Here is a 17,145-nt window from a genome sequence, read left to right on the forward strand (position 1 = left end):
ACAGAAAATAAACAGTTATAAACAACAGAGGCAAATTATTATGTATTTTAGTCGATCCAATGGCATTGAAAAACGTGAAATTATAACGAAATTTAAAAAGGATTAACAAATGCTCATACTACATTTCGGTCTCTTTGCGTGAGCTCAAAGCTTGAAAATTCAATCCTAATTGAAATCACAACCATGACAACTCTGCTGCTTGTCCACAAACTGCTTCTATTGATAGGCACGGTGATAAGAAATTTTCGCGGATACTAGACATCGGACCGGATCAGTGCCAAACACGGAAGATAAAACAATCCTGTTATTTTCCTCTAGGGTTTGATGACGCAGATACTTAATTACCACGAAAACAAGATATCGGACTACCAAACACGGAGAATAAAACAAACCTGTTATTTTGATGACGCAGACAATTAATTATCACGGAAACAAGATATTGGACTGTCAAACACGGAAGACAAGTCAAACACTTTTGTTTCTTCTAGGACTTGATAAGTGATTTTTGTTCTCTCGCATTATTTTGCGGTTACAATATAGGTAATGTGAGCACGCATCAGCGCCTTTGACGTACGCAAGTGTCGATCTTCAGACCAACTTTTAGTATTACAAAGCCCACTTGAAATTTAGTATTCTGTTAGGGTTAGGGTTTTAAGAATACTAATTAGTTTTACAAGCTGTAAGTCAAAGCACGTGGCCTATTATTAGTAGGGGAAGTATCACGCGAATTTGTTGTCACTTCAAAACCCAGAAATATTTGTCTGTCAACAGAAACAAAAAAAGAATAATTGTCTAGTTTTGTTTGTCAGGGCTTTGCTTGTACTTAAAAAAATGATTCCAGAGTATTTTTTTCGTCACGCCGAGGTCCATAGGGACTTAAAAGAGTTAAAATTCCGACTGCAAAATTTGTTCATTTTTGACCCTATTCCCCCTTTCCCATTGGAAAAAATTCAAATTTTGTACCCCTAATAAATATTCATAAAAAGGTAAAAATCGAATCATTGTCTCCGAAAACGTCTCGAGACACTTTTTAGGCCTCCCAAGGCACCGGGGACAAAGAAATAGGGCGAAGTTTGGGTTGGGGTAAAAAAAAATCTTAGTAAGGGCTTTGTTTGTACTTAAAAATGATTCCCAAGTGATTTTTTTCGTCACGCCGAGGTCCATAGGGACTTTAAAGAGTTAAAATGCCGGCTTCAAAATTTGGTCATTTTTTACTCTACCCCCTATTGGAAAAAATTCAAATTTTGTACCCCCAATAAATATTCATAAAAAAGGTGACAATCGAATCAGTGTGTCCGAACACGTCCCCTGGGACACTTTTTAAGCCTCCCAAGGGACCGGGGACAAAGAAATACACGCCGAGGTCCCTAGGGACTTAAACGAGTGAAAAATTTGGTCATTTTTGACCCCACCTTCCCCCCCCCCATTGAAAAAATGTTGAACCCCCGACAAATACTCATAAAAAAGATTCCAATCGAATCAGTTTGTCCGAAAACCTCCTTTGGGACAATTTTTACGCCTTCCAAGGGACCGAGGTCAAAGAAATAGCCCACAAAAGATGAAGTCAAGGTTAGGGTTAAACACTAGTTCTTTGTCAGGGCGTTGCTGTATTTAAAAAAGTTTCCCAAGGGAGTTTTTCGACACGCCATGATCCCTAGGGACAAAATCGAGTGAATGTCACCGTACAATGTCAACAAAACCATTCCCAATCGTTGTGACTCTGATACATAAGTTACAAGACATGTTTACCTTTATTGTGGTAAGTACGATTCTTTGTTGCTTTAATCTTTTTCATAATAATTATGGCTAAATGCCGGTACACAATATTCTGGTAACAATTTAAATCACCGTCTGTTATGAAAGTTGTGTGCAGCCGATTTATTTGAAACTTGGTCCCTGAAATCTTTGAGGTTCTAGCACCTGTTCAAAGAAATATCAAGGAAAAACTTTCCCAATAATACGCCTTTTCGTTAAAAACCATGCTCGAGAAAATTGCTGAAATTTTTTATAAATTCGTATTGATCTCAATTAAAGTATGCTTCAAGCATTCCTTTTTCAGCGTCTAAAATATCTCGGCAATGGAATGCAGATGAGGGGTCGAAAATTTGAATTGAAAACAGTCGCCCATCACGCAAATAAATAGTATCGGGTCACCTTAAATAAAGCAAGGGAATTCATTGTTTCATGATTCCGATTTTCGAAAAACCATTCTGTAACACACGATAGAATTTCAAGTATATAAAATGACAATCTAGCAGAGCAAATTTTCAATTGAGCGTCAAAAGTCACTTCGTGTTTTATATTTCCTTTGGCTTGCTATAGGGAAAGTTCATTTTTATAGGGGGGGGGGGGGTGGAGGGACGGGAGCAGACTTGATAGTAATTTTGTTTTACTATTTTTATTCGGCAAACCCTGATTCGTTTGGGTTTCTGATTAAATTAAAGGGAGGGGTTCACATTTCAGTGCATGTGCATGAATCTAAATGCTTTTTTCTCTTTCTTATCAACTTTATGGCCTTAAAAATCCCACTCACATGTAATTCAGTCATCACATTCTATAATAAATTCAAGCAAAATGACTGATGACCAAAATTCACAGAAAATGCTAGTGGATTGTACTCATATTGTCGATATTGAATTTAGTGTTGACCCGTAGGATTTATTCCACGGTTGATGTGTTTACAGTTATTTGCATGCGAAATAACGCAATCATATGAAAAAAAATTACCATCCGAGTTACCTATTCCCTTCCGAATGGTTCATAAACAACGAATTAAATTAAACAGGCTTGGGCCATAGCGAGCAAAGGCGAAAAAGTATTTTGATTAATTGACATGCGCAGAACCGTGAACCCCTCCCTTTAAAAACCGCTGTTAGACTACAAAGGAGGGGAAGATAGCTGGGCCTTGTTATAACTTACGTTTGCGAATTGGTTCACCACTTTGAATCGACTGATGAAGAGAGGATAGTTTGCCTGGACGTGGTTCTACATGCCCGGGGGAGGGAGGCACATTAAAATCAAGCTTATTTCCAAGGAACTCCCCAGCAACTCCTCCCGGGTATAAATTTTCTTCTAAACCTGAGAAACTCTCAACTGAAGAGAGACATTTTGTTGAATTAGTTTTACCACTAAAATTATCTTCAATGCTGCTGTGTTCTTTGGTAATTCTATCAACACCACAGGAAGATTTTGTGTCAACATCTTTCGAAATAGACTGGGCTCTATTTGTATCAACAAAGTCACCCCCGCTATTTTCAAGGACAAGATCTCTCTGTACCTCCATTTCTCCCTCTTTACTGTCCCGGAAAGATTTCCCGCCCAGATCAATACATTTTAATTGATCTGCTTCCTTCAATTCTCCAATAGTATCTTTATCAAACTGTTTGCTCTTATCCAACGCTCTCACTCCAGCCCTCGAAGCGCTCGCTGTCTGGCTAATTTGAGATCCTCTCTCTTCTGTGTCTTCATACCGGTTGTTTGGCTCATCTTGCAATACAGGAAGAGACACCGTGTGATGACTCAAATCTCTGGAATGTTCCACTGGTTTTCGTTGTAAATTTCTTTGACTGTCAGGGGTTGTAGTTTCCGTTGTTTGTTCCAGCTTAATCGCTCTTTTCTCATCCATAACGCTAGAAAACTTGGCTTTACGTCTCTTTGGAACTGGCGCCAGATTTTTCTCTTCTTCAATTCCCAGCTCTTTGCACTGTGCTAGGACTATATTAAACAAAAAATAAACATAAATGTAAACGTAAATGTTAAAGGGAGAGCACTGCACCTGCATCGCTGAGGTCATGGGTTCGAATCCCGTTCAAGCCTGATTTCTTTTTTCAGAGTTTCTTTTCGCAACTGCTTAAAGGGGAAATGTCACGCGAATTCGATGTCATTTCAGAACCCAAAAAACAATTGTCTAGTTTTGTTATAAATTATCACCCCAATGCAATAATACTGTTGATTAGTGCCTCTGGTCAGAGACAGAGTAGGTTGAAATGGATTGAAACTTGCAAAAAGTTAGGCTAACGTTTTTCAAGTTGAATGTTCTCGCATTTTTGTTTCCAAAATGCGCTAGAACAGATCACGAGTTGTTCCTTTCAAGAATTGAGTTGATTTCTTTCCTCTCGTTGTTTTAGAATTATTTTGTAGCTAAGTGAAGATCTTATTTCAGCATTTTTAACAAAAGAGCTCAAAAATCCCATGACACTTCCCCTTTGAGTTGCCTAAATAACTGCGAGGGTATTCTTCTATTCAATATTTATTTGTGGTTGTCTATGAAGCTACCAAACTGATTTTTACCTTTTTCCGAAGGAGCTTGTCGAATGACAGGCAGCACTTTAATTGGTTCTGCTTTATCACTTGGTGTTTTTTCTTCCTCGGCGCAGTGACGTGCAGCTTGTTCTTTGAACAGTTCAGCAGCAGATCCATCTTGGTTGCAAGAGTCACACTCGTGAATGCGACTGAGTCCCTTGAGCCTGTTGAATATTTCTCAGAGATCATTCCTTTCTAAGTAAAGTTGTCAAAACTACTATACTCAAACAGGACCCACCAAACCTCAAAATAGACGGTGGTCTCTGCCTGGACCGCGTCCACCCCCCCCCCCCCCCCCCAACTTCCTCGACCTTAAAAGATGGTGTCTTTATTGCGTAGACACCACCCCTCTATCCAGCAGTAAAAAATGACACTGAAATTCAAACTCACTTTTCTTGTTTATCTAGCAATGCGGACTCTTGCTAGGTGAATATTTCTGTGTCAAGTCAAATTTAAGGCCATAATTTTGTTGGTAATGTTCGTGAGATAGATGGTGTCTTCGATAACCCCTCTACCCCTGATAAGGTGGGTCCTCTTCGAACAAACGTGTTTCGACCAGTTCCTTAAGTTTAATTTTAACATTACTAAATAAATCTAACAGCATACAGGACATGACGATACACTGTATATATCTATCCCTTAAAATGAACTGGCTTATCACAAGTCCTTCCGTAGCTGAAATTTTTCAACATGTCCAATACTCATCGTTTGTTCAACTGAATCAAGTCACGAAGGAGAAGATTCTATGAGAATGATGTATTAATCAGTAATGACACAGGCAAACTCGGAAAAACAATTTCCGAGTGCTCCTATCAGTAGTCAAATCTAAAACCTTCCGATTACTAGTTCGGATGCCCTACCACTGAGCTACAGGAGACTCATGGGAGCCAAGGCCATTAAACTAGGTTCATGGGACAAACATCCTGCATACTGCTAGGATTGGAATGTCAATGAGTGGCATATGCGCAATGAAAGGAAATGTGATGTAATATTTTATGCCTGATGAACAAATGAGAATAATGTTTTATTATTCAGTGATGACCGAGTGCTCCTATCAGGAGTTGAACCTAAGGCCTTCCGATTACTAGTTCGGATTGCTAGTAAAGCTTTGGAGAAGATTCTACTTGAGCGCGTCGTAAACCAAGGTTTACTCTTAGGACAACTGGTACAAGTAACGAAGAGAGACAGGCCAAAATGTGTAGAGCGTGTAATAAACAACACACGACACGAATTTCCTCGTTCTACAGGAGAACTGATTTTCTCTCGTGTTCGCGATACTAGTTTTCAAATCGATCCGATACATGTACAATACGATATCGATATTGTGACTTTATCGTCATTCCATGCATACCTTTCAAAAGCATCCTCTAATGACTCCAGTCCTGCTGGTGGTACGTTGGGATAAACATGGTAGGGTCTGAGGTAGCCCACAATATCTTGAACCTGTATAACAAAGACACTTTACACTCACTAAACTAAGTATCCGTTGGAGTTTCTGGTAAAAATCTTGCCTTTTGTCATAAAGAAAGAGGTTTACTTTGAACTAGAAATTTTGGGTTGGTCTGTCAACGAATGTGCGCGGTCTTGAAACAAAAGGTCTGGATCGAGTGTGTATACGGAGAGTGGGACTGGGGAGATACGCGCGCGAGGCGCATGCGAGGATCCACGCTTTCGGTTCTTCTCGTCTTTTCGATTGATTTACGAGGAAAAAAAAAGGGGGAAAAATTAGGTGAGTTAAAAATAAAAACTGTTTTGCAGTATAACTATGAATATATTGCAAAGTTTGGTCTGACACTTGGCGTACCTGCAAAACATCCAATTAGCCCAAAAAAGAAACGTTTCCCCCTGAAAAGGTAAATGTACTTTAGGCATTATTGATCAGAACGCTGATAGTCCGAGCTCAGCTTTTACAAGTGTATAGCATTTAATTCTAGTGCAGAAATGGTAGTACAAACCTCTTCCATTGATGCATGCATTGAATGAACGACTCTCCAAAGTCTTTTTTCCTTGTCATATCTGTTTGTGATAAAAAAATTCTGAGTTGGTCTTAGCTGGCAATGGTATGGGAATCAGAATTGGAAGGGCCGTAGTCAATATAAATACAGTATATACTACTTCCATTCGAACTTTTTCATTATTTTATTTTATTGAACTTTGGAGTATTTTCCTTTCATGGAGGAACATTGGAAATCCTGAGGGGAAGGGAGGGGGGGGGGGGGTTACAAAAGCGAAAGTTTCTAAAGGAAATTATAAAGCTAAATAAAATTTCCAGAGGGGTGGGGTGAGGGGATCCAAACACACTGCAAATACTGTACAAAGAAATGATTTTGAGTGGAAAGACTTCCTATGTTAGAGCTCTATAATTAAGTCTCTAAAGTGCATTGATCAATAACTTAAGGACGGTGCCTACTTATACCGCAGTATTTTTGCGCGGTTTATGACTATGCGGGAGAAGTAGATTTTAGCAAGGGCTATTGGAATCCAAAAAGAAAATTGGGGGTAGCCACGCATTTTTCAGAGATAATTAAGCCACAATAATTCCAAAAAGCAGTAAAATACAAAGCAATGTGAGGAGTTTTTTTTTCATATTCAGTGAAGCTTTATTATCTCTGAAAAATGCATGGTTACCCCCAATTTTTTTTTTTGGATACCAAGAGCATTTGCTAAGTTCTGCCTTCTCCGCATAGTTTTAAACTGGGCAAAAATATCAGGGCTGTATTAGTAGGCACCACTTATAGGAAACTCAAGTACCTCGAGATGCGCAGAACGTATGCGCAGTAACAAAAGTAGGCACCGTCCTCAAGTCTGACCTTTTAAAGTCGGCAGGCATTGGTTCCGTGTCACGAGCAACCCACATACTAGTGGGCTTAATTCGTAGCACTTTCATCTTGAGGGTTGGATGGGTTGACAATCCACAAGGGAGGTCTGATTCACACTGACGATTGGACTATCAAAACAAGCCAAGAAAAAACACAAAAAAAATAATTAGTACTGTGAAAACATGACAGGCTTAAAATATTCCATCACATCACACTATTCCATCGCGCATATATAACATATGACATTCCAATCCTAGCAGTATGCAGGATGTTTGTCCCATGAACCTAGTTTCATGGCCTTAGCTCCCACGAGTCTCCTGTAGCTCAGTGGTAGAGCATCCGAACTAGTAATCGGCTGAAAGCTTTAATTTTAGTAATGTGGCTACCACTGAAGTTTACTACTAACAGAATAATTTACAACACTTCACACAAATCAACTGTTTTTCATATGTACATGTATCCGGACCAATAAGTACAGCTTCCTTACCTCCCATTTGCATGCATGAATCCTGGTTGATCGTCCATCAGTCGTGAAATAAGCAGTCATGTTTGGGAGATACTTGTACATCGCCAGTCGTTCGGAGCTTACATGGATCTAGTTATGCAGGAAAACACATTAAAATACCACAAGTGTTACATACAAATGTATGAGGAGGATTATCACCCTCACATTTTCTTTGAGCCTTTACCAGGAGACCTGCACCTTTCAAAAGCTCTACGTTCACTGGACCCTTATAACCTGCAGTTTCATTGGTTTTTAGGGAACATTGTTCTGTTGTGCATTCATTTGTCCTCTCGACCAACCACGCAAGATGTTCCAAACGGTGCAGGCAGGTGCCCCGCCTTTACCAGGAGTTTTATTAGAAGCCAGCAAACAGGTATTGGCACTCATTTACTCTGAACATGGTACCTGCCCCTGGAGCAATTTGAAGCCAGTCTAAACAAGACATATGAACTAGTGGTGTCTGTCTATTAACCCCTGATATCAGAGAACAAATTCTCCTATCTTGTCCCCATACTTTTCTTATAAAAGTACTAGGGAGAAGTTATTAAAATATCAAGAAAAGTCACCATGCATGGGTGATCATATCCTTAATTCACATAACCTCAGGGGTTGAATATGCATTGACATTACAAGGAGAAATTTGATGCTGATCACTGTTAGGGCTAAAAGGGTTAAAACCCTCCCACCACAGAAATTAATGAAAATCCTGCCTTTACTCACAGCCAACTTACTAAGCCTCTCTTTACCCTCTATGTCAGGAATTTTGTGTCACACAATATCCAGTCTGTACACCAGAATAGAGGCTATTTGGAGCAAATTGCTTCTTTTTCCTTTGACAGTCAAATTTTATCTAGCAAATATGTCTATTTTGTTACTCTGGACAGCAAAGAAATTAACTTTCATCACAACCTAACCTTGGTTTTGTAGTTCACAGCCACTTCCTTCAACAAATACTCAAAACCATACATTCCTTTGCACAGCAAGCTCACAGCATACTGAGGACCTCGTGAAAACCACCTAAGATGGAAAGAGAAAAATGAGAAGTCTGTACATCTACATGTACTGTCAAAAGTTTAAAGAAAACGACAAAAACTTTAAGTTAACAAAATATGCTTCAACAAAGGCTTCTGTCATCTTCAGTTGGTTAATGTATACAGCATTGGAAGTTGAATTTATAATAAGTAGACAAAAATGCTTATTTAATATTATGATAAATGGTGACAACAAAATTAACACAAAACATGACAATGTGAGTTCTAATTATACGGATAATTTTAGATTTACATGGTGTAATTGTTGATTCAAGGAAGGTTGTTCTCTTTGAATATGAAACGCCTCTTTTATCTTGAGTTGGAAAATGGTGGAGGCGTGATCTAAAAGTACGGAAACAATCTAATGAACATGAGGCACAACAATGCTCAGAATTCTGCAGATGTTGGAAACATGTACTGTACATTCACACATCATCAATGTCATTTACAAAATCAGTAGAGAATCAAACCACATGTAAGTAGAGCTGACCTGTCTATTAGTTCTATGATGGCATCTCTGCTTTGCTCCTATAAGCACAATAAATTATACCGTAGTAAATTTAGTATGAGACAAGAAAACAATCATGGTACTTTCTGATCAGCAAAGGAGAACAGATCAATCAATTCATCAAAGTAATGGATAAGGGCATTAGTTTCTTAAGAAACTGTGGTACTGTGTCAGTGGGTAGTGGAAACAAATGTCTGGTCGTATCAACAGGGTTGATAAGGTAATTTGGCGCCACTGTAAAGAGATACAAGTGCTGATCTCTTGAGCATTAGTCCTTAATCTGAACGGAATAAAAATGATCTGGATGTTTCCAGGGAGTGTGGGGGAGGGAGGAGGCATGGATGTGCTAACCCATGGGGAATGGAAAAACTGGATGTGTTGCTAGGGGGAGGGGGATGGGTGGGGGAGATATTGATGTGTTAACCCAAGGGGAATGGGAGGTCTAGTTGTGTTAACAAGGAGGGGGAGGGGGGTGTGAGATGTATGAAGGTGTCCCCAAAGGAGAAGGGGGATACATACAGTGTATCTTATTCAATGGTTTTACATATAACATGCGCGGATATTTTGCGAGTTGCGTAAGGAAAAATACGAGCAATGACAAAGATTTGTTTTGTTAATGTTATTTTGGCCTCTCTTTTCTTGAAAGAGTGTTGAAATACACCCGGCATTATGTGTGCATCAGTACATGGCGCGTGCAAATGATGTAAACAACACAGAAAGCCAGTCACATGTCATTGTCCGTATTCGCTCTCTTTAAACTGGTCAAACTGGGACACTACAGTGTCTTATGGTCTTATATTTTTCATGTTCTATTGACCTTATTGGGTGTCAAAATGACTTTATAGTGGAATAATAAGTGTATATACGGTATGGTAGCTCAGAAGAGATGGGTATACCGTTTAAGGAGTACACGGCAAACAAAGACATTGTCCTTTTCATTTTAAAGTGAAACAAAACAGGTACAAACCCGAGTGGGAAGAGAAATCATCTTTGGCAAGCAAAATGTTGTGTCAATGTAAACGCTCTTGATATCTTTTATTCTGTAAATTAAATTTATGCATTTCTATTTAAACTTAAAATCTGTATTTTCACTTTTGTCTGATTCAGTAATTTATGTTAAATTATATTAATTACAATAGCTGATTATGGTTAAATATTATTTAGAGGAGTAATTTGAAATACATAATATTTTGACCCTATGGCACAAAGAATATAATTAATTTTTAAGCCAGAAAATTGGAGAACTATTTACATGCATGCAGTATCCCAAAGATCTGGTCCTAGCTGTTCAAAGAGCGCATAACTCTATCCAGCCGATAAGTCACTATTCAGTGGATAAAAATATATTAGTTGGAATATAATTATTCTATCTGCAGGATAACGATTTATTCACTGGATATTAACATGTAGTTAACTGCTCTTTGAACAGCTGGGGCAAGGTTTGTAGCTGTATTAAACTTCCGAGTGTTTGCCATAATGTTGCATAGCACAAGAGGACTAACCCAGGCATGTACATGTACTAATGGTACAGGGTAACTCATCTTCAGAACTAATGCTTTTTCTTTGGCATCATTTGAAAATTTTCCAAAAATTTTTTGTCAGAAATGTTTGACTGAACTTCAGGAATGTGAGAACCGTTGCCTCTCAAAAGACTTCTCAAGACATATTTTTAAAATTAGTTAGCTTTTTTTAGTGATAATTTGATACATTTCTATTATAGTCTTACTCATTTCTAACATTTTACGTGTTATTTAATATTAACACTAGATCTTAAAAGTGTAAAGCACATTTTGATCATGAATCTCATCATGGAATTATGCACTGTACAAATTAATATTTTATAACTAATTTATAACTTAGAACACCTAGAGTATAAAACTGATTTTCTAAAAATCATGTTATGAAAATTTGGTTGGGAGACTTACGGAAATCACCAGAAGTTTCTGAAGAAAGATTGGAAATATTTAGAGAACCTTTAGACTTTTTAGAGAAAGTCATCCACTTTCAATGTTTTCTTCAAATGGCAAATGTAAATTATCACTAAAATTGACATGTAGTGAGCCTGTATACTGTTATAACAAGTCTAGACTGAAATGTTACACTGAATTATAATAAATACTAATATAAGCATAATTTGCATTTTTATTTAGTACATATTAACTTTTTTTAATAAAATACAGTGAATTGTTACCTATTATAATAATATTACAAACCTTCCATTAGCATGAAAAAATGGTATTCTCTTCACGTCACCTTTTGACAAACGGAAGTCACCTGCCATTAAGACGCAGAACAAAACACTGATTATGTCATAGTTAATTGCAACATGAATTCAGGAAAAAATTAAAAGAAGTGGGCTTGACATATACAAAAGGTCTATTCCTAAATGGATCTGAAAATAGAACCAGGGTATACTCTAACAGTCGAGGATTACAAGTAACAGTACCTGTGTAAAGCACATTTCCATGTTGGCCTTCAAATAAAAACCTAAGATCAGAATACAGGGATGACATTAAAAAAAATAATGTAGACAGATAAGAAATAATTATCATCATGAATTCAGGGTTCTTGTTAGGAGCCGCTAACCGGTTGTTTTTGCTGTCTAGTCATGTAAATTTTACTGGTTATCATGAAAAATATGTTTCCGAAATTATTGAAACCGCTTTCAAAATTCATTGTAATTATTTTGAAAAAAACTTCTCCTTGATTTAGGAATTTCCTTTCCATAAAATGTAAACGAGAAGAAAAAGAAGAAGAAGAAGAAAAGACCCTGGCCCTCCAGGTTGGGCATTAGGGATGGGCCTAATCACCCAACACAGAAAAAAAAAAAAAAGGGTGAGTACTCAAAAGTCAGTTACCAGTCGCATCTCGCAAGACACAAGAGTTGCATCTTGCCAGAGTCACCGATGCAGAATTTTGGGATTAAATGGATTGACTCATGCTCTTCATCGCAACAAGATTAAGCTTTTACAGTATACTTACAGCTTTTTAAGGCTCTCGTGAGAAGGCTGACCCGTCTCTCGAGATGAGAGTCACATCTTTTTAGACGAGAGAATCACCTCTCAAGACCAGAGCCGCGTATCGTGAGACATGAATGAGGTGGTAACTTACTTTTGAGGGGTACCGTATTTGATCCCTACAAGACGCCAAATGTTGGAGGGAACTACACATGTAGTGCGGACAGTATGCACCACTTGGTGCAAAATGACCAAAGTAAGTTAGCATTGTGCACTTACATGACAGAACCAACACAATGGCCAGCAGGAAGCAGTGTCACACAAATAGAACTTTGCTGTGGAAATAACACAATACTAAACTCAGTTAATCGTTAATTTTTTTTTCTGTAATTATGTATACTGAGGATGATGATGTATGCCAAAAAAAGGTCATCTGTTATGATTGTGATGTACCACCAACTCCAAATATTGTGACCAAAAAATACTTGTTTTTTTTTCATGCATAAACCAAGAAGTGCCTGAAGGCCAAAAGCGTTTCGGTAGATACTAAATACACGTCCATGTACACCCTGACAAAAGCTACTTACACTGTATGTAGTTTTGGTACTTACTTCAGGTTTTGAAAGCCAAATGAAACCAAAATGGGAGCTCTTCAAATGAAATGTATGACATTAAAAAACACAGAGAAAAAAATTGGGGACTGTAAGCTCTGGACATAAATTACTGTCAAATAAATAAATATTAAATTAACAAATTAAGTAATGTTTAAAACACGTACAGCAGTGTTTTATCGGGATTTAAAACCACGAGGTGCAGCTGAGCGGTTTTAGACCCGATAAAACATGTGCTGCAAGTTTTTTGAACGGCTTTAAAAACATTCCTGGAAAAGTGTGTGTCAATAGAGTTCATAACAATGATGCTTTTGTGAACGTTGAAAATTAGCATACGAGAAAAACATTAAACACCACATACTAATAAGTAGTAGGTTTTTTCTAGAATGACATTACATGTACCTCCTCATTCTCTTCATCAAAGAGAGGAATCATGGTCTGTTGCTCCAAAGGTATACTATGCTGTAAGATACATCGTTTTGTAAACAATTATTTTATTAGTTGATTAGCATTTGACATGTAAGTACATGCAGCACACAATAATATTATTTATTTATATCACTGGTAAATTTTCTGTTAAAAGAAAGTACCACATGTATAAAAAGAGGTTAAAGAAAAATCCACTCACAATGTACTCCCGGAGATGACTGTACGATGGGTTGCACATTAAAAGATTTTGAGTTGTTTCTGAGCAATACACAAACACAGTTTTGCTGGTGAGGAAAAAAAAATTAAAAAAAAATTAAAAAAACTGCTGTTAATGTGGACAGGGGGATTTGGAGCTTCTTGCTTCAGATCTTCTGCAGTCTAAAATGCTCAGTATTGAGTGACAGACCCACCCTGTAAATAGTAAATAAATAAATCTAATATCATAATTTTCTGATAATTTTTATAAAGTGTAATCAGAAACTCGATTACCATAGTGGAATAATTTGAGATACGATCTGGGTTTTCTTACAACCATGGCTATCTACATGTTGCTATGGGTGCATTCTAGTTACAGTGTAATGTTCTTTGATGCGATTTTGTCACTAGAAGGTGACAACCAAAACACAAAGGAAACAGGCCTATTCAAACTCTACCACATCATTTTCATTACCGAGGTTTTACCTACTGTAGATAAAACTTTCCCGCGGCAACTTTGGCGCCCGACCACAAATTTCCCAGTCTAGAAAAAAAAAAGCGGCCTACTGCGGGAATACTGAGGGAAAGTGGCGAGTAGGTCACACGGAAATGACATGGCAAATGGGTCAATACTTGCATGCAGTACAGTACTATTCTAGAATAGGAATATACAGAATTGACCCATATTATTATAGATGTTCCTTTGGGACCTATTCTGTTCTTGGAATGAACAAAATGGCATTCCATTTATTCTGCCCCTAATAGTAGAATGAAGAGAATACAGATTACTCAGAAATATAAGGGGAATTGCATTCTTTTGGGAAGGTTTTCAGGTTAACGAGGATAGGCAAAATTGCACTGTTTTGGGAAATGATAATCTACAGTATGTCTATTTTGTGTTTGCTGAACCGGAATTAAAAATAGCTAGCTAGAATTGTCCCAAAAGAATGTGTCCTTTATTAAAAAAAGTAGGTCACTGGAAAATAGTTGGCTTATAATTAATGGTTGTGGGATTTCCGCCATTATACCATGGACAAGAAAAAGTGGTCATTAACTGTTTTCTGATCTTTTTTACAAAATGAAATCTGCAAGATCAAGCCATAATTATTTCTTGGTTGTTTACAATAAAACACTTGTTCTAGACATCAAATGATTATAGCAAACTACATGCTTCATGCCTCATTGATTATTCTTCATTCGTATCTATTGAGAGCTTGTGGAATAATATTTATTTAACAACAAGATGCCTGCTACACTGGCATTACGCGTGATGCTGGGGCTGATTCATTTATTCCAACTGTATGCTTCGCCGATTGATAAATCTATCCTTGCTAATGGAATAGTTTGAGTCACGACGATCGCGTTACGTTGTTCCTTGTGTTACGCGACTCAGACTTTCACCGGAAATTTTTGAAATTCTATTACGATAACATAAGCTTCTCAATGACCTCTTTTCAGTCTCGCGTCGTGGTCTAAGACTGTCAAACAAAGCACGATTCCTTCGCCAGGAATTTACCAATTTCCACCGTTTTAAATGTCGAATGCTTCTTAGAAGTTATTCTTTCGATCTGCCGCTTCAAAATGGTGAAATTTCAGTTTGAAAACGGCACACTTGAGTCCAGAACATGTTAACAATATGGCACCAAATTTAATCTGTTTTTTATAAATAGATCAAATGATGCGTTGACGTCACACAGGTAGGGGTGAGTGGGTCCCCTCCCTCGCGATGTAAGCGACAAGAATGGATTTTGATTGGACTGCTTCTGTTGAAGACAATCAGAACAATACACCCCGAGTAGGAGAGGGGTGAGTTTAATGAATAAATTAATGTACCGATTTGTAGCTACGAGGAAGAAAAAAAAAAAAGAAATCGACCCGTTTTTAGACACGGTATGCCCCTTCAGGGCATCCCGCGTAATTATTCCACTTATGCTCGTTGGATGTCAGATGATTGATAGCCAAGAACGCATGTAGGCTTGGCGCCAATTTGGCTATAATTATCTCATATCCAACAAATGTGAGTGTTGAACAGTTGAAAGCAAACTTAATTTTTTGTATTTTACCTTCCAATAAGCCTTTGGTGAAGAGCATTAGAATCTAATCCAGACATGTGATCTGCATAATAATAAAAATAAAAACAAAATAAAAATAAAAATAAAAATAATAATAATAATAATAATAATAATAATAATAATAATAATAATAAAATAATCTCTTTATTGACATATACTAAGCAAATAATAATAATAATTGTAATAAAAATAATAATAATAATAATAATAATAATAATAGTAATAATAATAAACAGTGTAAACATCTATAAGCAGATGTAAAACAAGAAATTACAAGCAGATATAAACAAGAATAAGCAGTGTCAACATCTACATCTGTATCAGCATTATAAATATTTACACTGCTGCATAACGATAATAATGTGCTCCGGTGAAAATCAAGCATTTCCACATGAAAGCCTGCAAGAGTTTATTTACCGTACATGTAGAGAATTCACGCTGAAAACTGTTTTTGATGATCATACAGCCTGTATGTTGCACCAGAAAATATCATTATCCCTCCAGATCCATGGAAGGGGTTCCAGTTTAGACCCCAATTTAACTTCATACATGTATATGTATTTTCCTTTTTAAAAAATGGCCATTTTGGGATCCCCTTCATTGTCAGAATTTCCAAAGGCCTTTGGCAGGAGGGTATGGATATTTTCAAGAACTCAGCACATGTACAGTTACATGTACACATGTAGTCCGCAAATCACTATATGAAACCAAATTGTTTCTTCCTAAAACTGTGTAATGGGACTTTCATATTTTTGCTGTCAATTGCATCCAAGAGGGCCAAATTTTGACTGCTTTCAAAAAATATTCCAACAGCCCCTATGACTGAAACCTCCCTCCATGAAGGGGATGGGGGGGGGGGGGGGTTCGGGAAATTTTGGGAATGTCCCAATACAATAGGTGCAGTAACACACAGCACAGTAAATGGCATTTCCAGTGGCAAATTTTCCTGCGGTACATCACACTTGGGTTTAGTATACCATGGTTCCAGCGGTTACACACGAATAGCGATTTCCCAAGGTAAAACAAATGTCATGCAAATGTGGCGATAAATTGAATTGCAACTGCTTGAGTCATGGAGTTTGATTCTTGTACCTTGGGCAACAAAACACCATGGGCGCTTAGTCTGATCTTTTGGACACAAAATTTACCTCGGGAAACGTTGCACACACTACTAAATACTGTCAGTTCCGTAAAAGTGCCTCGTGTAACTGCATCTAATATAAGCTTATGTTATTCCCTAGCTCTGGAAATATAAATTAAGCTTATATACATTACATTATTACAGCATTTAATGACCTTGATTTTTGTTCCAGTGTCAGTAATATATATGACTCAAGGGCAACTAATTATGGCTCCGATGATGTTATTTCTTTTCTTTCTATCATGTTTCACGTCAAAACACTGGAGAAAACAGGAACTATAACATTACCTTTGTGGCAATGCGAAAGAAAAAACGCGAGGCTGCTGAGATTCTCTTTCTCAAAATTATCCGCAGAGATCGTGGGATACTCTCTGAACTTCCCCGTGAAAGAGCTCATCTTGTCTTCCCCGACGTCTCTCCCGTGCAACGGTAATTTACTTCACGGAGGTATGTACATGATCTCCAAATGTCAGCTCATATTTGCGTAAAAACTGTAAAATTGGCCGTAAAATTGAAGAGAGGAAAGAGTCAAATATCAAATATGGCGGCTTTTTGCGAACTGTGGTGCCCAGTCC

At 37.5% G+C, this 17,145-nt stretch overlaps 1 protein-coding gene across 2 annotated transcripts; it reads right to left on the reverse strand.

The window, feature by feature from the left end:
- Nucleotides 1–1,764: 1,764 nt before the first annotated feature.
- Nucleotides 1,765–17,134, reverse strand: LOC146457373 (protein artemis-like). 2 transcript variants are annotated; one of them, XM_085092010.1, is made up of 16 exons: nt 16,859–17,134; nt 15,421–15,472; nt 13,362–13,446; nt 13,136–13,195; nt 12,402–12,457; nt 11,612–11,652; nt 11,379–11,439; nt 10,133–10,205; nt 9,148–9,185; nt 8,541–8,643; nt 7,609–7,716; nt 7,113–7,249; nt 6,258–6,318; nt 5,654–5,745; nt 4,291–4,466; nt 1,765–3,714 (listed from the first exon to the last, which is right to left on the reverse strand). In XM_085092010.1, the coding sequence occupies exons 1-16, from the start codon at nt 16,965–16,967 to the stop codon at nt 2,909–2,911; spliced, it is 2,058 nt and encodes a 685-aa protein (XP_084948136.1). In that variant the 5' UTR covers nt 16,968–17,134; the 3' UTR covers nt 1,765–2,908. The 2 variants fall into 2 exon arrangements, with proteins under 2 accessions (XP_084948136.1, XP_084948137.1); XM_085092011.1 differs by lacking the exon at nt 15,421–15,472.
- Nucleotides 17,135–17,145: the final 11 nt, after the last annotated feature.

This window comes from Pavona decussata, unplaced genomic scaffold, assembly GCF_977016875.1.
Source record: "Pavona decussata unplaced genomic scaffold, jaPavDecu1.1 SCAFFOLD_244, whole genome shotgun sequence".
NCBI lineage: Eukaryota > Metazoa > Cnidaria > Anthozoa > Scleractinia > Agariciidae > Pavona > Pavona decussata.